The sequence below is a fragment of the Thamnophis elegans genome, chromosome 4, assembly GCF_009769535.1.
Source record: "Thamnophis elegans isolate rThaEle1 chromosome 4, rThaEle1.pri, whole genome shotgun sequence".
Taxonomy (NCBI): Eukaryota; Metazoa; Chordata; class Lepidosauria; order Squamata; family Colubridae; genus Thamnophis; species Thamnophis elegans.
The window spans coordinates 40,429,190-40,452,894 of record NC_045544.1 but is presented as its reverse complement, the minus strand read 5'-3'; the positions used below and the strand labels follow the sequence as shown (position 1 = coordinate 40,452,894).

General features: G+C 41.8%; 2 protein-coding genes across 2 annotated transcripts; both read right to left on the bottom strand.

The window, feature by feature from the left end:
* Positions 1-6,923: 6,923 nt before the first annotated feature.
* On the bottom strand, positions 6,924-23,385 carry C4H6orf58 (chromosome 4 C6orf58 homolog). The gene is made up of 6 exons (XM_032215330.1): positions 23,037-23,385; positions 17,581-17,667; positions 15,824-16,008; positions 14,209-14,339; positions 11,842-12,080; positions 6,924-7,030 (listed from the first exon to the last, which is right to left on the bottom strand). Exons 1-6 carry the CDS (start codon positions 23,383-23,385, stop codon positions 6,924-6,926), a joined length of 1,098 nt encoding a protein of 365 aa, XP_032071221.1.
* LOC116508133 (ubiquitin carboxyl-terminal hydrolase 38-like) lies at positions 18,805-20,122 on the bottom strand. The gene is given in 3 exon segments (XM_032216616.1): positions 18,805-19,637; positions 19,640-19,897; positions 19,900-20,122. Coding segments are annotated over 3 exon segments (1,269 nt in total). The 5' UTR covers positions 20,078-20,122.
* Positions 23,386-23,705: the final 320 nt, after the last annotated feature.

The following is a 23,705-nucleotide window of genomic DNA, read 5'->3' as shown; positions in this document are numbered from 1 at the left end:
GGGTTCTAAATTTGTTTCACAATTTAACAACTACTTTTACTCTTACGTTTTGATCTGCACTCCACACAGTGCTTTTTTCCCTCCTCTTTTCCCTTTTATTACAAACACCAAAGACAATGCTCCATTAGGTGCCAATTTTTATTAAGTGTCACCATAAAAAAAATTCCTTTTCCTGCCTTCTTCTTCTTCTTCTTCTTTCTTATAGTATTTATAGTATTTCACTATATCAAGGATCTATTGCCCCCTTTTTTATTTTTTTATTTTATTTTCTCCTTCTCCTTCCTTTACTTATTTCTTTCTTTTATTTTATAAGATAACAAAACTCAATTTATGAGCCAGACTAAACACTGCTTACTCTCCTCCTTTATTTTATCCTCTTTTCTCTATTTTTCTTCCCTATTTTTTTAATCTTTTCCTTTTTATCTCCTTTTTTTACCTTTCTTAGGCCAATGAACAAAAGTAAGGCTGAGCTAGTTAGCCCACTTATTATTATTAGCCAACAACAATTCTCTCCTGCCTATAACTTTTCTTTCTCCTATTTTGCAACTGCGCACGTTGGTTTATTGATGTTTGCGCTCGCACCTGTCCACTTGCTCAAAAGGAGGTTTTAACCTCCAAAGTCCCCACCGCCCACCTGGAATCCTGAAACGCCCACCAGTGGGCGGTAGGGATCAGGTTGACGACCCATAGGCTAGACTAATGGAGGATTTAAATTGGGGTAATGTAGAATGTATCTGCTGTCAGCTGTTACTATTTTTGCTACAATTCAAAACTGTTATTACCGTGTTTCCCTGAAAATTAGACAGGGTCTTATTTTCTTTTGAGTCCCGAAATATGACCTTGGTCTTACTATCCAGCATGGGGGGGGGGTGTTATAATTTTCTGGCAGGTGAGGCAGGTGAGAAGCAAGACACGTGTCTTTCCTTTCTAGCTCTGTCTCATTCCTTGCCATTGTATTCTGTTCTGCTCTGCTTTTCTCTACTCTGTTTTGCTTTAGTCTAGTAAATAAATACATGAAATACCATAATGCAGTTAGATTTATTTCTTTGTTTACTTTTTAAAATGTGTTCATGATAAAGGGTAAATTTTTCAAACAATATTGAACCGAACAGATATTGGCCCTTCACTGCAAAGGAAGCCTGCCTTGGGTAAAAACTTGAGTGAAAGCGCTACGGCTGCATTCAAAGCAAGGGCACCCCACCGTTACCCTATAACTACTAAGAGTAAAACAGTTGCATAGGTGTAGCTTTCTTTGGCCTTTTTTCAAAGATCTTGACTGAGAATTCCAGAGTCCGAAGATGCTTTAGCCAGTCAGGATTTCAGTGCAAGGAGAACTCGGATGGCTCTGGGCGGCGTAGCGGTGTCGAGCGGTGCTGAGCAGCTTGCAGGCGGCCTTCCCCCCCCCCCCACGGACGGCATGGGCGGCGGTCTCCAGCTGATGGATTGCTGCGGCTTGCCTTTCTTTGGCGAGACACCGCGGAGCTGCTGGGACGTGCAGCCTCCCCCCCTCCTCCTGTGGACAGTGGTTTCCAGCTGGCGGCAGTTCCAGCGCCGCATTCGGATTGCCGCGGCCCTGTCTTTGTCTGAGGGGCGCCATTGGGCCATTGAGCTGGGCGCCCCCCCCTCCACCGTGGACGCAGTTCTCAGCCTTGGATCCGGATTGCCACGGTCCTATTTTTGTTTTATAAGGTGCCGCTGAGACGCTGGGTGTGCTGCCTCCCAGAGGGGTTGGTGAGTTTGATGCTGGGGTGCCGTGGGCCTGAGGGTTAGGCTTCTTGCCATTACTGCTGCCGACCCAAACACATCCCCCCTCCCTCCCTTCCATCGCAACTCTTTTGTTTATCACTGCTGTGGACCGACTGCTGAAACCCCAGCTTTTGACTATCATGGCCGGCCTCTCGGCTCCTGTTGCTGTTGCCGCTGCTATCCATGGTTACTTTAGGAGCCCCCCTTTCAGACGCCTGACTGTCTTCGCCTTCCGACCGTCTCCGCCCCTGCCTTCATCCTCAGGACCAACATTCTGGAGTGAGCTGGGATACTTGAATCCACCTCCGGTATCGTCCCAGATACTATCCCACATATTATTCTGCGCCTCAATCTTTGCAGAAAGAGAAAGCAGGGGACGAACAGGACATGGGCAGGGAGCCTGCTCAGCACCTCTCCCCAACCGACATTAACCCTCCAGCCACTACAAACTTTTGGGCCTTGCCCTTTCTTTGCTGGACTCCGCAGAGGAGAAGACTAAGAATACTAAGATTTCCTCTCTCGCACAGTGCGCAAAAATTTTTTTAGGAATGCGGTGGGAATGGTATGTTTGATTGATGACTGTACCCACTTTTTTAACTTTATTACTGTTGTATTTTTTGTGTTTTAATTGACTTATGTGGGGAATGCATGGATGAGTGGCTGTATTTGTGTGAGAGGACTGATTCGAAGGGCCTGTCGGGAAACGCGGGGGCTATAGGGGTGGATGGAGGGACTACGGACACGGGAGCGGGCCGGAGCATTACAGTCTTAACAGGGAGGGGCAGATATGGCGGGGACTTTAGGGCTGGCCATTACCGGGGAAGGAGGGCTCGCTACGTTACAGAGATCCCTCCTTCCGGCCCTATGAGTCCCACTCCAAGGCCAGATGGCACGAGTAATCAGGACCCTGGTCTCAGGCTGCTGTCGCTAAATGCCAGGTCTGTAGTTCACAAGGCTCCCCTCGTCCGGGACTTAATCTTAGACGAGAGGGCAGACCTGGCATGTATTACTGAAACCTGGCTGGGCCTGGAGGGAGGAGTCCCCCTCGTAGAGATGTGCCCAGAGGATTTTCAGGTGCTTCATCAGCCGCGATCCCAGAGAAAGGGGTGGAGGTGTGGCTATTGTTATCCGAGAGTCTCTAGTACCTCGTAGGATCCCTGCTCCGGAGCTTGTCGGGTGTGAGTCCTTGCTGGTGAAGTTGGACCTCAAGGGTCAAGTGGGCTTGCTGTTAACGTACCTGCCTCCCAACAGCGTTGCAGCAGCCCTCCCCTCGCTCCTCGAGTCAGTAGCTGAGCTGACAATTGAGTTTCCCAGGCTTATGGTTCTGGGGGATTTCAATTTGCCTTCGCTCGGTGAACACTCTGATGGAGCGCAGGAGTTCATGGCTTCCATGACAGCCATGGGCTTGACCCAAGTAATTTGGGGCCCGACTCACTCAGTGGGTCACATGCTCGACCTCGTATTTCTCTCGGAGCAGTGGAGTTGTGATCTTGGTTTGAGGGGTAGTGAGACCTTACCCCTGTCATGGTCGGACCACTACCTACTGAGGCTTGACTTTCAGAGACCAAACCCCCACTGTAGGGAGGAGGAACCGATTAGGTGGTTCCACCCCAGGCAACTTATGGACCCTTTGGGCTTTCAGACGGAGCTTGGTGTTGTTCCTGATACCCTCGCCCACAGTCCGGCGGAGACTCTGGTTGCTGCTTGGAATTCAGCAGCGGCAGGGGCTCTTAACCGGATTGCGCCTTTACGGCCGATCTGAGGCAGTGGATCCAGGAGGGCTCCTTGGTATACTGAGGAACTCCGGGAGATGAAGCACCAAAAGAGATGCCTAGAGCAACGATGGAGATCCAGTAAGTCCGAGTCAGACCAAGCGCTTTTAACATCCAGCATCAGAGCCTATCTTCGGGCAATTAGGACGACCAAAAGAACACACATTGCCTCTCTGATTGCTTCCGCTGAGTCACGCCCAGCCGCCCTGTTCAGGATAACCCGTTCCCTCCTAAATAGGAGGGATACGAGCGATCCTTTGCAGGGCAGAGCTGAGGATTACGTCCAATTCCTCGCGGATAAAGTGGCTCGGCTTCGGACGGACCTGGACTCCAATTGCGCAGAGCCAGCCGAGGCACCAGGGGAGAATCTGGAAGGACATCACTGGATTGATTTCCAAGCTGTTACCCCTGAGGAAGTGGACAAGGCCATGGGAGCTGTAAGTGCCTCCACATGTGTACTGGACCCGTGCCCCTCCTGGCTGGTCGCTAACAGCAGGGAGGTGACATGGGGCTGGATCCAGGCGGTTGTTACCGCCTCCCTTTGGGAGGGGTTCTTTCCCCCCGCTTTAAAGGCGGCGGTGGTGAGACCCCTTCTGAAGAAACCATCTTTGGATCCAGCCGTCTTAAACAACTATCGTCCAGTCTCCAACCTCCCCTTTGTGGGGAAGATTGTTGAGAAAGTGGTAGCCTTTCAGCTCCGGAGGTCCTTGGAGGAAACCGATTATCTAGATCCCTTCCAGTCGGGATTTAGGCCTGGCTACAGCACGGAAACCGCTTTGGTCGCATTGATTGATGATCTCTGGAGAGCCAGGGATGGAAATTATGCCTCTGTCCTAGTGCTCCTTGACCTCTCAGCGGCCTTCTATACCATCAACCATGGTATCCTTCTGCGACGACTGTGGGAGGTGGGGGTGGGAGGCACTGTCCTACGGTGGTTCTCCTCTTACCTCTCGGACAGGTCGCAGTCGGTGTTGGTCGGAGGGCAGAGATTGACCCCTAGGCCCCTGAATTATGGGATGCCGCAGGGTTCAGTCCTGACCCCCCTCCTGTTTAATATCTACATGAAGCCGCTGGGTGAGATCATTCGACGGCACGGGATAAAATACCATCAGTATGCGGACGATACGCAGCTGTATCTGTCCGCCCCGTGCCAACTCAGTGAAGCGGTTGACATGATGTGCCAGTGCCTCGAGGCTGTTAGGGACTGGATGGGGCTTAACAAGCTTGTTCTCAATCCAGATAAGACCGAGTGGCTGGTGTGTTTCCCTCCTACTAATTGGCCAAGTGTTCCATCTCTCAGGCTGGGGGGTCAAACAGTACGCCCCTCAGACAGGGTTCGCAATTTGGGAGTCCTCCTGGACCCACAGCTGACTTTTGAACACCATTTGTCAGCTGTGACCAGGGGGGCATTTGCCCAGGTTCGCCTGGTGCACCAGTTGCATCCCTACCTGAACCGGGAGGCCCTCACAACAGTCACTCGCGCCCTTGTGACCTCTAGACTGGACTACTGCAACGTGCTCTACATGGGGCAGCCCTTGAAGAGTATTCGGAGACTTCAGCTTGTCCAGAATGCAGCCGCGCGAGCGATCGTGAGTGTACCTCGGTTCACCCATGTAACACCTATCCTCCGCGAGCTGCACTGGCTGCCTATTGGTCTCCAGATACGCTTCAAGGCGCTAGTCGTCACTTATAAAGCCCTTCATGGTATTGGACCTGGGTACTTGAGAGACCGCCTGCTGTCAATTACCTCCACTAGACCGATTAGATCCCACAGATTAGGCCTCCTCCGAATTCCATCCGCCGGCCAGTGTCGACTGGCGACTACCCAGAGGAGTGCCTTCTCTGTGGCTGCTCCGACCCTCTGGAACGAACTCCCCGTGGAGATTCGAACCCTCACCACCCTCCAGGCCTTCCACAAAGCCCTCAAAACCTGGCTGTTCCGACAGGCCTGGGGCTAAAGAGCTGTTGCCCCCGTCTCGAATGGTATGACTGTTGTGAGTTTTAAATTATACATTGTTATGCTTTGTTTTTTAAATTTTTGTCTGTATCCCCCTTCCCCGGTTCGAGTTGTGAGCCGCCCTGAGTCTCCTTCGGGGGGAAAGGGCGGCATATAAATATAATAAACTGAACTGAAACTGAACTGAACATGATATTCCTTTAACATCATCAAACGCCTCACTAAAGTGAAGCCAAGCTACCTAATCCAAACTTAGTCAGGGGAATCCACAAAGTGGTACAGCATTGGGTAAATCATGAAGCTATTTATTTATGTTGGAAGATATGTCCTTCTGGGTTTAGTTCCAAGTGGGGGAAAAGACACTGGAAACATGGAGGCTGCTTGGAAAGATGGTTTAATGGTGGACAAGATCACATGGCTTGAGCTTCTGAACAGAAAAGGGAGATCACATGCTTCCAGATGTTGGGTGAAGAAGAAAAAGAGAAAGAAGGGCTGAAAGTTCCTGGTTTTATACCTCTCTGGTCTTTGATCTTGATCTTATATTCTGATTGGTTGTCAGACTCCCATGGGGTCATGGAGAAGCAACTCTGTTGGCTGTCTTGAGTCCAGGTTTGGTTGAGCATTGCTTCTTCTCATGTGCCCTGTGGTGAGATGGGTAAAGGGCTAATACTCTCATGCCTTAATCCCATCATCCTGGAGCTGAAGGGGGAGATTTTTCTTATGTAGAATAGACTGGCCCTCTTCCTGCCTAAAAACATGTATCTCCATTTCTTATCCATGGAAATATAATATTCTGCCTTTTCAATATTTTATAGGATATTTCATTCTTCTAGGAAAGAGGTGAATGCTAACTTCCTACAGTTATGTTGGGCAAAGCCGAGCTATTTCACAGAAGGGGTAGTAAAGACCTTTTCAATAAGCCTTCAACCAAAACATCTTCCTTTTTCAGTGGACATGGCTTTTTTCCCATAAAAATAGTAGAAACATACAGACATTATGTTTTCCATTATATTAGGCTTGTATGCAAAGAAGTAAATCAATACATAAAATACAATAATGCAGTTAGATTTATATCTTTATTTACATTTTAAAATGTATTCATGACAATGGTAAAGTTTTCCAAACAGAAGGCAGTAAAGTATAAGAGATATGTATCTTGGCCCTTCACTGCAAAGGAATCCTGCCTTGGGTGAAAACTTGAATGAAAGCGCCAAGGCTGCATCCAATGCAAGAGAATCCCACCGTCACCTCATAATTACTAAGAGTAAAACAGTTGCATTGCAGAGTCTGAAGACACTTTAGGCAAGTCAGTATTTCAGTGAAAGGAGACCTCATCATGATATCCCTTCAACATCATCAAATGCCTCACTAATGTGAAGGCAAGCTACCTAATCCAAACTCAGTCAGGGGAATTCACAAAGTGGTACAGTATTGGGTAATTAGCCGAGCTATTTCACAGAAGGGGTAGAAAAGACCTTTTCAATAAGACTTCGACCAAAACGTCTTCCTTTTTCAGTGGACATGGCTTTTTTCCATAAAAGCAATAGCATATTCCCTACAAACAAACACACATAAATTTATTTTATTTCCTTTTCATTTCAGCAGAATCCTTAAAGCATCAAACTATTTAAAAATCAAGTGAAACTAATAAAACATTTATGAAAGAGAATTGAAGCAACAGTATTAGCTGTTAATACCAATACTAATTATTCTGTGAGAAGTATTTGTGGAAAGCAATGCCAATTTAATTAGAGATACAACATTCAGACCCACACCGATATATATGCACAAAAAAACATGTGCTTATGGCTTCAATTTGAAGACAATTTTTTAAAAAATTTAATTTTACATCACATTCCTATCAAGCCCACATGATGATGCATTTATTATGTTTCTAATTGTGAACTTGCAGAAAGAGGATATAACACTACCCAATTTACTTCTCAGACCTATCTGATATCAGTAATTAATAGCAACACTCTTCAGAGTTGATCTTCAAAAGATGCTTTGGAATACAAGGAACTATGCAACACCTTAAAACCGCTGAAAAACACAAGTTTAACAACAGGGGGCGGGGAATGGCAATTCTGCTTTCCCAAATGTAATTTCAGTTTTCAAATTTGTACCATTTCAACAGGATAACCTCAGATTTTAAAAATACAACTTAAATATCCAGAAAGAATGGATTCAATTTCTGTGGAGTAGAATAGTTTGCCGATCCTTTTGCATCATAAATGCACCTTAATTAATTGATGTGGGTGCAAAAAAACCCTAACATATTCTGATCTGTTCTATTTATGTAAGTGCTAAGAGACAACAACAATTTGATGGCACATGATTAATCACTATCCCTTTTCCCAGTCTTAAATAATCAATCCCATTTAAAAAAATTCAGACTTTGTGATGTTATCCAATTGTTTCGACAGTGGCAGTCTAAACTGAAACAAATAAGCAATTACAAATTGTCAGGATGGCAAAGATTACCCATCTGGTGGTCATTATCCCCAGTTTAAGAGAATTGGCTTTAATAAATCTTTTCCTCTATATCAGTGGTGTCAAACTCATTTCATTGAGGGCCGCATCAGGGTTGTGTTTGGCCTCGAGGGGACAGATGGGCACGGCTGGGGTGGGCATGGCCAGCTTGATGTCACTCATATCAGGGGCACCTGTGGTGGCCCGGGTGGGGCTCCTCCTGTGGCCCTCCTTAGCTTCATTTTTGCTGGGACACCACCGGCCAGAGACACCATCCTTTGTTATTTCCAGGGTGGCCCCTCTGCCCAGATCTAAGCACCCCATGGGCTGGTTCCAGCCCACGGGCCTTGAGTTTGACACCCCTGCTCTATATGTATGTTTTATATTCCTTGCCATTTGATCTACTCTGAGATTTTATACTGTTTGTAAAGGAGGCAGCATCACACTGGAGATGGTTGATGAATTAAGAGGCAATTCCACCTCCCCCCCACCCCATGCATCCTGTTTGCTCCCTCACTCCTTCCAGATCTTTTAACTATTATGTTTTTTTACTGTGATTTCCATTTTTATTGTTTTAGGAATATTTATCTGTTAGGATTAATGCTGTAAGCTGTCCAAAGTTATTTGGGGTAGATGTGCAGCAAACAAATTTAATGAATAATAAATAAATAAATAAATAAATAAATAATAGAATGACACAGACATTTAATTGTATCTAAAGCATGCACCAGTTCCTTGACATATTTAGGAGAGAGGGTCCTTTGCACAAATCATAAATTAAAAAGAAGTCTTTGGAAGCAATGGAATCTGGGTTCCAACTACAAGCTATATAGGCAGGCAAATCTTTCTTCTGTATGGCTCCATTCTGTTAAAATTGAAATTCTGGTGGCATCCAACTCTGGCCCAAGACTTCCACATCTACCTCTCCTGCTGGCTGTTCTTAACATGTTAATGCATATTGTCCTTCGTTGTTTTTGTACAAATGCTTGTTAATGTCTGCCTGTTTGCAGTTGCACAGCGATTTTTGTCAAATTGAGACTGCTCCATGGTTGGAGAAACAGGTAGATCCTCCACCCATGATCACCTCCATACTGGCAATTCAGTTTTTAAAAAATATTTTAGAATAGCAGATGTAAAAGTGGTGCCATATCAGTTTGGCACTCAGTTTTCCTCCTTTAAATAATAGTTATATAATGTAAATGAATATGCACACATAGTTGTTTTAAAGGAAGTGTGATGGCTCAACAGTTAAAGATGCTGAGTTGTCTGCTGGAAACCTGACAGCTGGGATTCAAGATCAGAGTTTGCGCAACAGGGTGAGCTCCCATTACTTGCCCCAGCTCCTGGCCACCTAGCAATTCGAAAGCATGCAAACGTGAGTATATAAATAGGTACCACTCTGATGGGGAATAAATGTTCCATGTTGCTCGGCACTTAGTCATGCTAGCCACATGAGTACAGAAAGGGTCTTCTGACAATGCTGGCTCCCTCGGCTAAGGAAATGGAGATGAGCACCATTCCTTAGAGTTGGCATGACTGGACAGAAGAAACCTTTGCTTTAATTATTTTAGATGGCTTTCTCTTAAAATGGATTGCCTGAAGTCCTGAAGTAGGATGGGAAAACCTGACAATTAGACCAATATTTCATTTTCAACCTCTTTATCTGGTTATAGAAAAATGGAATTACAGTCCATCATATCTAGAATATAGTAATCTTCCAAACTGCACAGATAGCAGTGTAAAATAGGAAGATATTAGGTCATCCCACCAATACATATATAGACATATGCTAACAACTCCAAGCCACTCTGTACTCAGAATTATTGATTTAGCATTGACATTCCCTGCTGTGTTCCAACAATGTTTGGCGTTGCTACACCAATTTCTTTACGGCATGATTGCAGCACAACTCAGATTGAAAACTTTGTATTTGGCAATGTATGACTGCAGAGAGTCACAGGCCTTGTGGACAGGCTGTTCTCCTGTTTTTGATGACTTTTCATTTCAGTCTACCCTATCAGGCATGAAGTAAAACTTGCTAATACATGTCACAAGTAATCTGATAAAGCAGTCGTAACTCTTCTAGCCAGCTTCATAACTGCTGTAAAAAAAAATCATACCAGGCTTGATTTTTTTCTACCCAGCATGCATGCTATAATCTAATGGTTGGGTTGGCAATATATAAATCATATAGCAATGCTATATCTGTTTCTTTAAATCATACTGTAAAATGTGATTGGTTGCTGTTTTCCTCAATCGGCCATAAGAGGGAGCCAGAATGACTGTTAGCTCTCTGTTTGTTAGATGCTAGGCTGATCTGATCTGAGTGTTTTGGAAGCTGGCTGTTAGAAAGTGTTGTGAGCTATTGTACGTTTTGCAACTGCTAGCAAACTTTGAGTACCAGACTGTGTATGATTATGGACTATGTTATTTGGATTATCCCTTAACTGAAAGACGTTGATGACTGACTGTCTAATCCATGTATGACTTGGACTGTTTGATGGACTCTGATACCTCTATTTCCACGAAAGTAAAAGCCTACTTAAACTGTAGTGTCTCTGTGTGCTGGTTTGTGTGTTCTCCAACAACACTCTCACAATGCTTCTCTGAACGTACTTGCTCTCCCAATGGGGAGCTTACCTAACACATGCAATATTTTCCTCTCCTTGTCTCCTAGTCACTGGGCTAAAAAATGAGGATGAACACATTTTACACATAAAGAGAGATTATTGTAATCTAAAATCTAAAATAATACTTGCAATTCTTCGACCAAGTGTCTGGGTACAAAAAGCTATGATATGAAGCATCCTCACAATTTTCAGCAGGAATTTCTGTGCAGAAAGAATGATGCTTCGACAACCAGGCACCTCTTTTTTTTCACTCCTAGAACTCCTAGGTCAGTGATGGCAAACCTCGGGTGCCAAAAGCACACATGTGCACTATCATGCACACTCACATGCCCACCTCCATATTTAATGACCCCCCACGCCGTCCCCACTACTCATGTGACATTCCCTCTCATGTGCATATGACTTTCTTGGAGTCTGGGGAAGGCAAAAATACCCGCTCCACTAGAGGCCCTCCAGAGGTTGGAAACAGCCCATTTTCTGACTTCCAGTGGGCCCGGTATGTCCATTTTTCACCCTCTCCAGGCTCCAGAGGCTTTCTAGGAACCTGGGAAGGGTGAAAAATAGCCCAACATGCAAACCGGAAGTTCGGGAACGGACTTCTGGGTTGCCCATTGGACCATTTTTTCTCCCTCCAGAGGCTGCAGGAGGCCTCACTGAAGTGAAAGTGAAAAACAGCTCAACACGCAAACCGGAAGTCCGCTTCTGAACTTCCGGTTAGCATGTTAGGCACTTTTTTGCCCTATGGAGGCTTCAGGGAAGCCTCCTGAGGGGGAAAATGGCTGAAAATCAAGGCCAAAAATAAGCTGGCCAGCACATGAATGCACGCTGGAGCTGACAGGGCAACATCTCGTATGCCCTCAGAAATGGCTCTGCGTGCCACCTGTGGCACTCATGACATAGGTTTGCCATCATGGTCCTAGGTCAAAGGTTTTTTTACAAAGTATGTTCTGAAAACTGCAGTAGGGGGACCCTGTCTGGTTGGGAACATTAGTTATTCCAATGACTTAGTTAGCTCAGGGGGAATGGCAAAGCCTGAATGATAATTTTACAATATTCCATTGGTTAGCTGGATGGAGAATTCATTGGTTCATGGTGTTTCCTAATTGCTTTTGGGATTCTGAGGTTGGCCAGAATAGATTCAATTATAGAGTTGGCTTCAAAATGCTGCTTTAGCAGGATTTGGGAGTGAAAACATTGTTGCATGGAACTGTCTTCTGTATGCCTGTAATTAAATATGGACCATGTATTGGTCTCAAACTCCTACCTGTATTCTTATTTGTGGTATGAAGACTCTCAAGAAGAAAAAGCACTTTATTCTGCAGAGGTGTGAAGTCACCAATGAAGGGCACTTTGTCTCCTTCCAAAAGTATTCGAGGTGGTAATCCAGTCTGGAAATTATTTGTAACATTAAAGTTTGTAGGAAAATGTGTGGCTGCAATGAAATGAACTGTGGAAGACCAGGCCTCTCCAAATCTGCTTTCAGGTCCACTGAGGTATGAGAGACTGAAATGTAAGTAGGGAAAAGAAAGTCATGAATATTTATAATGTTACCAAATCTGAGAGAGGTTGCTAAGATATTTTTAATTGTATTTGACTTGCACCTCCTGAGCCAAACTCTATGATTTGAGATAACACAATGATGATACTAACAAATCAAAAATAAATTCTTCCTGGTCAAGGACACTATGTTAAACTGGGCAGAGAATTTTGGTTACATGACTGAGCTAGAAAAATGGCAGCAACTATGGGAAAGAAACTATAAACTAACCACGTCAACAGCCTATAAAGAAAACTTCTATAAAATGTTTTATAGATGGCACATGGAACCGGAAAAACTAGCTAAGATGTTTAAAGATAGATGTTAGAAGTGTCAACAAGCAAGAGGTTCATACTATCATATGTGGTGAACATGTTCAGAAGCAAGGAACTATTGGACCAAAATAAGAACATATGTTAGAGGAAATATTACAAAAAAAGATCAAGCCCAGACCAGAGACATTTTTATTGGGTATCCTTCCAGAGAAATATAAGAAAGAAGGTACCTATTTGATTATACATGTAACTACAGCAGCAAGAATTGTATTTGCTCAAAATTGGAAATTAAATAAGGGACCAACAGAAGAGGAGACAATAAAAAAATTCTAGACTGTGCAGAGACAAACAGATTGACTTTGAAAATAAAGGATAAAAAGGAATCGGTGTACTTCAAGACATCGGGAAGATTTTATAAATGGTTACAGAAAGACATACAGAAAAGAAAGTAAGGGGAAAATATGGAACTCAGACGATATGCCATTAAGTAGAAAAGGGGGGAAAATAGGGAAGAAAATAATAATATATATGTAAGTATATATTCAAAAGTAAGATACAAAGTGGGGGGAAACACAATCAGGAAAGATTTGAGAAGGAAAGGGAACAAGATGTTCAACTATTTTTGGGTCTGTAGAAATACAACCCCAAGAAAATAAAAATTAAGAACTGGAAGAGACACCTACAATAACAGAAAAAGAAAGGAAAAGAGGAGGAGAGGAGAAGAGGAGGAGGGAAGGAATATAGAGGTAAGGAGAGGAAGATGGAAGGGAGAAGGAGAGAAGGAGAAAGAGCAGGAAGGGGAAGGGGAAGAGGAAGAGAGGAGTAGGGAAGAGGGAAGGAAAGAAGGAAGGGAAAGGAGAGAGGAAGGAAGAAAGTAGAGAAGGGAGGGAGGGAGAAAATAAAGGGAAAAGTTGGTGGTATCAAAATAGGTGAAGGATAGTAAGCAAAGTAACCCAAATGTTATATTAAAACCCTGTAAATGGAATGACAAATGTGTAAGAACGACGAATGTAAAAAAGAGCAATAACTGTGAGAATGTATACCTATACTTGTATGTAGAGAAGAAAAAATAAAAAACTTTTGAAGAAAAAATAAATAAATTCTTCCTACAGTATTGTGAACAATCAGATGATATAATCACTCATAGTTGAGTCTAATTACAAATATGCCCAGTGGGCTACCAAGATCGTCCCATGGATACCAATAATTGTTGATAATGTGTCATCTCCTGCCAGCCTCACTAGATAGACAAAGAAATCAATTCCACAGGAAAACTAGCATTTTTATTCAGAATTACTATAATAGCAGAATCTTGCAAATCCTACTCACTACATCTGACAATAATTTCTACTTGCCACCAACCACAGAAAAAAAATGAAAACAGCCATTGATGTTGCCTGGGTTTTTTTGTTAAGGATCATACAAGAAATTATGGCAGTTCATAAGATTATCTTACCACAATCCAGAAGCAGTTATGCCTGTTCAGAATTACCAATGCTATGGTACGGTAACTGCCTTTTAGCAAAGTTCTAAACCAGATTAAGAAGAACTTTTTCTCATATCAGAGCTTCTCATAATTCTTTTGATAAACATCTAATCTTAAGGGGTCCTCGGTGTTCTCTGAGCTGGTTGTTTTCTTGCAAATGCTTCATTACCCAAACTAGATAACATCAGCAGTGCCAGATAACATTGGCACTGATGATGTTACCTAGTTTGGGTAATGAAATGTCTGCAAGACAACAATCAAGCTCAGAGAGCACCAAGCACCCCTCATTTCAACCCAGAGCTAAAATTATTCCTCTTTATTGGTACTTCTTACCTTGTTTTACACTTCTGAAATGCAGAAGTAATAGAGAGAGTATGAGCTCTCCACATAAAACCCAAGGCTTCATCTTCTGAGAAAATAAGACTTGTAGCTGTTTCAGAGTTTGGTGCAGTAGATAGGAGATACTAAAAATAAATATATAGAAAGATAAGTAGATGTAGATATATCTTAGGTACCACAGAATAAATAAAACCACTCAGTTATTCATAAAAAGTATGCAACCATACCCATAAATAGATAGATAGTAGATAACCTCCATCTCGGCTTACTTCAAACTTTCTTGAAAGTGAAGACATAATGTGGTTGGGTGGATGGGTTTAAGTTGTCCTTTCAGTCTAGCCCAGTGGTTCCCAACCTTTTTTTGGCCATGCCCTACCTAAGCATCTCTAAAATCCTGATACCCCCACCCCCGGTGATATATAATTATTACTTTACTCAAAAAGTGAACTCTACTCATGTGGAGAAAGCCTAAAAAGCCATTAACTGGTTTAAGCAAGGTTCAAATTGCCCACATTAAAAATCAAATTGCCCCCTTGTGGGGCATGGGGCCCAAATTGGGAATCACTAGTCTTATATACCCGTTCCATAGTGCTTTATAGCACTCTCTGAGCAGTTTACAAAAGACAGCATATTTTCCCCCCCTCTTTAGGGCCGTCTGGAGTTTGAGTTGACTAATCTCTCAACAACCTTCCCTTAAAAAGGGGAAGGTTTGAAACTAGTCAACAATTGTTCAGTTCTATTGTATGCAGGAACAGCTTCTTAAAAAGAGGCCAACGCCTTCAAGGAAGCATAAATCACTTCATGGACTTAACTACACATCATCTTTTGAGAAGTTTTAACCAATCAGGAAAGACACAATTCTAAAACACAGATAGTTGATCCCAGAGTTCCAAGGACTTGTCTATTTCATTAGGATTAGCAGACCCAAATTCCTCCCAGATAACTATGTAAGATAATTATGTCTCAAACAACTCCAAAAGACTTTGTCTTAGGCTAGGCAATTCCTTTGTCTTGACCTTCTCTGGCCTTTTGAGTGTAAACCAGGGTGAAATCCAGCAGGTTCTGACAGATTCTGGAAAACCGGTAGTTCAGAGAACCAGCAAATACCACCTCTGGCTGGCACCAGAGTGGGGTGCGAATGGAGATTTTGCAGTATCCTTCCCCTGCTATGCCCAACAAGCCACACCCACTATGCCACACCAAGCCACGCCCACCAAACTGGTAGGAAAAATAATTGAATTTCACCACTGATGTAAACCCTGGTACATTACTGTACTCAAAGTTTAGTTCATATATAGCAGGGGTGTCAAACTCATGGTATGCAGGTTGGATGTGTCACACGCTGGCCACTCCCACCCCCTTTAAGGAAGAGAGGGAAAGTCACAATACATCATGTGATGACAATGTGATGCTGCAAGTTTGACACCCCTGATATAAAGACATCTATCTACACCATCAAATATGAAGAAAAAGTACACTTTCCCCCTCTAAAATTAGAAGGGTTTCTTTCCCCAATGATGTGTAGAGTACTTGCATTGATGGTTTAGGGAAGAAGAAGTGTATACTAGGAAGATATTCATATAGTTCTAAAAACAATCAACAAATATACCTTGAAGAAATCCTTCCAGGCAGACATCACTTTTGGCACCTGGGTATTACAGTCAGCAATGTTGAGGCAGAAATGTACTCTTTGCTCATCTGGTGGAATTAATTCTACCTCATTTGGTAGCTCTTCAAAGAAGTCACTATCCAGTGCCCCAAGAAAGGGAATAGCTGCCAAATAATAATTCATACCTAGGGCAATTTTAAAATGAGCATGGTTTAGTAGGTTAAAAATATTAATCAAAGCAAAATAAGCTTAATGGAAAAAATACAAGTAGCCTTCATTTAGCTACTACAATTGCACTAGCAACTTGGTCATTCAGTGAAGTGGTTGTTAAGTGAAACAGTGACTGTGCTGATGTTCGTATGTCAGCTTTTCTTTACCTTATAGACCTGCAAAGTTCTCATAAATGTGAGGACTAGTAATAAAGTTACATTTTCATTAGAATCATAGCTATGAACGGTCATTAAATGAGTCAGTCTCTAAACAAGGCCTACCTGTGCAGGCCTAAACCAAATCCCAATTTGTTCAAATATATGGCATGGGGAACGCTTCCCCAGTATTTCGGTATGGCCTGATTTACACAGAGGGAATTTTTCTGGCAACAAAAAAAATTAAATAAAAAATATATGTAACTGATATCAGAATAATAGGACAACATGGCATCAGATTAACTTTAATTGATAGAATATTGAAAGTTTATTTAATTTTAATTGGAATCTCATATGGCTTTTTCAGAAATCTTTAGTTATGATATGTATTTGTGTCCAACCATAATGCCACTGAAGACTAGTCACTAACTGAATTCATATCACAAGACAGTGTTAATTATTAAACATGACTGCAATTCCTTTTTTGTATCAGTCTTGCTTGGAGATAATTATGAGAGGTACCTTCTGGGCTATTCCCATGGAACTATTAGAAAAAACATTTTAAAATCAGTCATGTTAGATATTTTTGGCAATATTTTATATGTTCTGAAATTTGTTTCTTTTTTCCTGACTTTGCCACTTTAGTCTTTAGTCAGTCTATTGCATGGGTGTCAAACTCATGTCGTTACAGGAGGGTATCGGGACTTCCCCCCCACTTTGCTAAATCAGGTGAAGGCGTGGCCAGCGTGTGACACATCCAGCCCACAGGCTGGGAGTTCGACAACCCTGTTCTATTGTATATATCATTGTTTGTCTATTCTCATTTCCATCATTCTTGTTTTTGAGAAAATGTTACATAGAGGAAGTCGAATATATAACGGAGTTACTAGTGAAAGCACTTCTACAATGTTATTCTGTGTGTGATTATTTGGGGGTCAAACAAACCTGCAGAAGAATATGAGAATTGATGCGCAATGATGGCGCAAAAATGAAGTATGGAAATGGGAGATTACATTTTGAATAGAGTACTTCCATAAAAGCAGTTAGCATATGTGTTGTTGACAATCCATGTGCAATCATTTCAGATTCTGGAAGCTTGTGGTAGAAGGCCTAATGGACTTCAACTTTCAGAATTCCTCAGCCAGGCATGCTGGCTGGAGAATTTTGGGAGTCAAAGTCCATAAGTCTTAAAGTTGCCAAGTTTGGAGAGCTGTAAGATTTGGTAGTTCTCATGGTGGAAATTTTAGCACTTGGCAAATCTTACTGCTTTTATAACACATTGATGCAGTTGAAGAATTCATGTTTTGATGCAATTGAGATTACACATTAGGAGCTTTCTCCATTAAGTATAAAAATAAGTATGGTAATTCCCAAATAAGAATATATACTTACAAGCCCACCAGCTGAATTCAGATACACATAGACTGTCTCCGTCCTTATGGCCACAGCCTGTAGTATTTAAAGGATCTGCTAATCTGCCTGGGAGAAAATGAAACACCAATATTGCACAGCCTTTTTGGAAGGGGAAAATAAGTATTGTAGTTTTTATTTATTTGTTTGTTCATGACATTTATACTGTTTTTATTTATTTATGACCATTTTTATTTATTTGGTTGTTCATCCGATTTATATTTCTATCCTTTTCACAAAAATGTGTGATTTTGGAGTTATGTAAGAAACTATATAAAACACAATTATTATTTTTTAAAAAAATTAAATTGCAATTAAAGGCTAAAAGAGGGCAGCAGATGAAACCATCTCAGTACCTCACCAGTCCCCTGGGACCCCCAGTGTGATGATATAACCCGATTCTGAGACACTTATGGAAAATGAACAAGGATGGATCCAGTCTCGCTTTGGAGGAGAATTCTGCCCACCATAAGACAGGGGCCTACCAGGGGTAGCTCCCTAGCAGGTGGTACCTGTAACAAATGTCTTTTGCTGGATCTGCTGGGATGGGCAGATCCCACAAGTAACCTGGCTCCATACCATAAAGCCCCAAAGGGCTTTTAAAAACTTTGAATTAGATCTGGAATTTGAAAGAGACTGGCAAACAATGTAGCTCATGGAACACATAACACGTGCTGTTTCAGAGACACATATCATTCCCTGAACTGCTGCCATTTGTACCAGTTGAGGTTTCTGGATACTCTTCAAGGGTAGCCCTATGTACAGCATATTATAGTAGTCCAATATGGAGGTGATTAGAACATGAAAGATCATGAACAGAGCCCCCATCCATTCAGGAAAGGATGCAACTGGTGCTCAAGGTGAAGCTGTGTAAATGTCCTCCTAATTTCAACTGGCCACTTGCTATTTGTGCAAGAGTCATGATGCACTTATTTATTTCAAATAAAAACAAAAAACAAAAGTTCTTTTTAGAACAAAAATCACATCTTGAAAAAAGCTTGAGACATTATTTAATACAGTTCAGTAACATAACAGTCCTTTGCAGAAATCAAAGCTGTTTAGAAACCAATGCAATCTTCCTTCCTGGGTTCGAGCACTAAGCTTTTGTTCCTGCAAATACAGCTTATTGTCTTTTGTAATTGCATCCATAAGTTCTTTCTGCAGAGGGGGATCTCCGTTGATCCAAAGACCACTGGCTAAATTGCTCTAAGGATAAGCTAAAGCCATAGTTTGGGACTGATCAAAAGATCCTAGCAAAGACCCTGAATTAGCAACATTTCTTGCATAAGAATAATAATGTCCACTTTCAGAAGATATGCCAGAGTGAACAACTACAGAACTTAATACATAAGGGATTAGTTGAGGGCAACCAACTTCTTCAGCACCAGAAGGCTTTAGTTTTTTAGCCAAATTCTCCCCCGTGTCAGAAAACTCAACACTCATAGACCAAATGCCTGACAATGTACTTAAGGATGAGAGAGTTCTATTAACAGGTAATTCTAGAACAAGCGGAAGAGACACATTGTCTAGGATTTTATGCCTAATATGACACTTGGGATCATATGAAAATCTCAAAAGAGTAAGGATGAGGTATTCTGGCTCCTCTACAATTTGCATAATTTTTTCTGCATTTTGTAAGGAAGCACATTTTTCACAAAAGTATTTGTTATCCCCTTTAAGAACTTCAGGTGCCAAAAAATAATTTAACAAATCAGTAACTGAAGGAGTAACTTCATTGACGTGTTTCTTCAAGTTATCCCCAACTTCAGTCTTACAGATAAAAGGATCAGTAACATTTTCAGAATTTGAGTCAGTGGGGGCATCTTTCAAAGTCCCATCATTTGTGACCATTTCACAGGAATCACCGGATGGCATCTCTGTCACAGGGCTCAATGCCCTAGCACTGATTTGTTCCGTGGAGTCATCTTTCTCATCAGACGAATGTTCTACAGTTGGTGGACCAACGTTTTTAAAGAATACTGGAGGACAAAAAGCAAGTGAAAGATCTGTGAAGGCTTCTTCTTTATGAGAAGTACTTTGCAATTTAAACAGCATATGCTTGTTTGTAGTTTCCCTTGAAACATTTTTTCTATCAAGGTTCTCTCCTCTGTCATTGAACATGACTGCTTGATAAATAGTTGAGATTTGTTGGCTACTTCTTGGACCAGGGACTCTTCATTCATATCCTCAGGAAGCTTTGATGAAGACGGAACTTCCAAGGTTCTCTCTTCTTCATGTAGCCTGTCTAGAAGGAACCTAAGATATTCAGAGCAGTCCTGCTGAGTTCTAGAAGTAAACACGGAGGCCTAGATGCCTCAAAGAAAAGGCGAGGAGCATAGGCATCCCTCTGTGTATGAGCAAGAAATGCAAAAAGATGTTGAAATTTTCTCATTAGTAAATTGCACCCATTTAGATTTAATGATAACACATGCCTTCTGAAATCTGTAGCCATAAATAATGCTTGAATCACACTGTTCATGTAACAAGTATTTCCTAAATTAATCAGACCAGTCTTTCCAGTTTCAGTTTGGGCAGTGCAATCGCATCCAGCACCAAAGATGACATAGTCCTAAAAATGGTAGGTTCCAAACCCCAAAGCTATTCAGTCTTGCCAGAGTTCAACTGTAGCCTGTTTTTCCCCATCCACACTCTCACAGCCTCCAGACACTGAGACATCTATAGCATTCCTTAATTTGCTAGAGGCAGAGATGTGTATCATCCCCATGCTGATGATATCTCACTGCATGACACTAGATGACACTAGATAATGTCATCTAATGGCCTCATGTAGATATTGAATAGGAGTGGAAAAGAGTGAAGAGAGCACCAAACTGTGACATTCTAGACAGTAGGGGCTAAGGAGAGGATCTCTCCTTCTCAATTACTACAAACTCAAAACAATCTTGGAGAAAGGAGATGTACTAGCATGACACAGATAGTATTGAAAGCTGTAAAAAAGACCAGTAGGGCAAGGGTGGATGGACAACCCCCATATCACTCTCATCAGAGATCATCTAAAGGTGTGACCAATACTGCTTCCATCTCATACCCAGATCTGAATCCTGACTGAAAGGGAAAAGAGAAAGACTGAGAACGTTCCTAATTTCAGAGCACATTGCTACTGCTCTGCCAAAAATAGGGCCCACGATTATTATCATGGCTGTGAACTCCTGAACCATATCAGATCCCACTACTTGAGAAGGCAGGCTGAAGTCCCTCAATAGTATAAGTCTAAGTCTGCCAACCCAGAAATGGGGTCAAAGAGTTCAGCTAGCAAGATTTAATACCTAGAGTACAATTGGACAAACAGGATCTCACTTCTGCTAATCTGTAGATATTGCCAGATGACGATTACCACATTTCTATTCCTACCCTAGTGTCAGCTAATACCGCACCCAAAACACAGCTGAAAGGGAACACCTCCCCCTTCCAGACCCAGCCAGCTTTCAGTAATACATCAAAGGTTGGCCCTTCTGATGGATGATTAAATTGCAAATGAAGGAGGCCTAACTACAGACTAATTTGGCATTTAGAAACAGCAACTAAAAGTCAGGGCTTCTGAAGCCCCATTGACTAGGTACAGGAACTAAGACCAAAGAGCTGGAATGTGAAACCAGCATAATTATTAGTGAAAAAAATACAGTTTTGCTAAAACTGAGAGCCTGGCTCCTAATTATTCTGGTTATAGTTCCAAATGAAGAGCTACTTTTACTTTGCTCTTTACAGTCACTTAAATAAACTGCAATCAACATTTGAATGACATACATGAAAAAAAAAACTGTTATTGAAGTAAAATGTGATGTTTATTGTCATAGGAAAATTCCAATAGGCAACAAAGGCAACAACACAAGCAAAAATTCTTACTTTAAGATCAGAGGTTTATTGTTTCTAATAATTTGGAACATTACAAAATGAATAGATATAAAAGATATAATAGCAGTAATACACTGCATTAACATATTGATGCAAAGGGCCAATGAGAAATAGCAAGTCCTACAAGGACTGCTATAAAACAGAGAGCCCCGAGCCGATCTTGAACTCTATTTTTATACTGTTCTTTTAACCACATACTTGCTTCACAACCTCACTAACTGTCACTATCTGTGAACACCTGTGTACATTACTTTCAATTCCTCTTTTCCAACAGTTTCATTATTCCTGTTTTAAACAAATCCATACAAATGCATATTTTGCAAAAAAACATATTTCACAGTTAGCAACGGTTCAGCAGGATTACAAATATTTCTGGTAAATTTTGAAATCGTCCCAGCTGAAAACTTTGGTTCATATCTCTTTCTTTTGGGGCCTTCTATTATCCATAGGACCTATTGAATCTAATAGATCAATAGGCTATATTTCTTGATTCTCACATTATAATACATTTAACTTTAGCATATCAGAAAATGCCAATTCCTTTAGCCAACAATGAGACTAAGAAACCTTGATGACTTAAAAATATTCATAAAGAGTGCCCAATAAGATACTTTTAATACATATGTAGCAGGGGTGGGTTTCTCGCCCCGTTCCAACCGGTTTGGTTGGAATGGGGCCGGCGGCATCCTCGTGCATGTGTGCGGTGTCATCGTGCATGCGTGCGGCGCGCGCGCACCGCACGCATGCGTACTAGCGTCTGTGCGATGCTCCAGCTGCTCCTGGAGGATCGCACAGGCACTGTATGCGTCCTGCGCATGCGTGGAAGCGCAGAACTCGTCAAAACCAGGTAAGGAGCGCGGGCGCGTGGGTGGGCCCTTCGCCGTTCCCGGAAGTTATGCCGCAAACCGGTTGAAACCCACCCCTGATATGTAGTATGTATTATCCAAGATTGTTATCATTTTGAAATGCTCCAAGATCAAAACAGGACCTCTCATTTCTAACCCACACAAATGGTTCTGAAAGTCAATGGTTAACCATGTCTATGAATCATTTACTGGGGCCCAAGAGCATTGGAGAAATTAAAGCAAGTGATGGTAGAAGCTACTTTGCTCTTTACAGAATTCCGGTTCTTCTTAAAATTTTAATTAAATATGAAAGAAGGCTAGTAGCCATGAAGTACGAGTATTATTGCCCTGTGCAAGGAAGAAAACATCAATCTTTGTAACTGTTATTGCCTTATTTATTCATGTTACTGTGTTCCCATTTAAAATGTCTATTAAGTGTCTCTATTGTTTGATTAGACTATCAGAAACAAACAATGTTTTTTTCAATGTTCATACAACAGATGGCAATTTCTCAGATATTGGTCAATCCAGTTTATCATTTGGCTAATGAATTGTATTATTTCATGGTCTGAAATGATCTGTATTTTTCCTTCCAACTTTCAAACAGTTTAAGATGAAAATTTGTTTGAAACCAAAAACTGTCATCTTTGTTATGGCTTAGAATCAACATAACTTTACTCTTAGGAATTCTAATATTAGAGTAAAAGAAATTGTTCCTACCTGAACTGTACTGCCAGCCATGCTGTAATGGCAATCCCCATAAGATATTGTTGAGATTGTTAGGTCCAAGTTCACGGAAATATTTAGCTGAAGATTTGAGCAAGATCTTATACATTCCCATTCTCTCTAAGTAGTTCCAGACATTGATGACAATCTTGTGATTTTGGATGGGATAATCTTCAAAGTTTTCAGGCACTGAATGCCAGAGTGGAGGGAAAATGTCTTCAGAATCTTGGAATTGTGTTTGTAGATGAGCTGGACTGGCAACCTCCATGGCAAGGAGGAAAAGAGTGAGACAGCAGAAGCGTTTTCTCAGGAAAGTATCTCCCATGCTGGACAGCAGTGTCATGCTTCTAGACATCCCAGCATGTGGAAGCTACTTTTAAAGCTATAGACCACACCTACTCCTTAGGAAAATCACTATAATTCTCTTTTGCTCCACCCTATGGTACATTGCATTTCTCAAATTTTATAAAAAGTCATCAACTTCATGAGATTCACAGAATGGCTGGACTAATGGAGGATTTAAATTGGGATGATATGGAATGTATCTTCTCTGCTACTATATTTATTATAATCTTTTAAAACACCTACTATTAGCCATTTTTAACATTAAAGTGCATTATAGCTGCTTTATCATTTCCTGCTGAAAAGATAGGAAAAATTGGG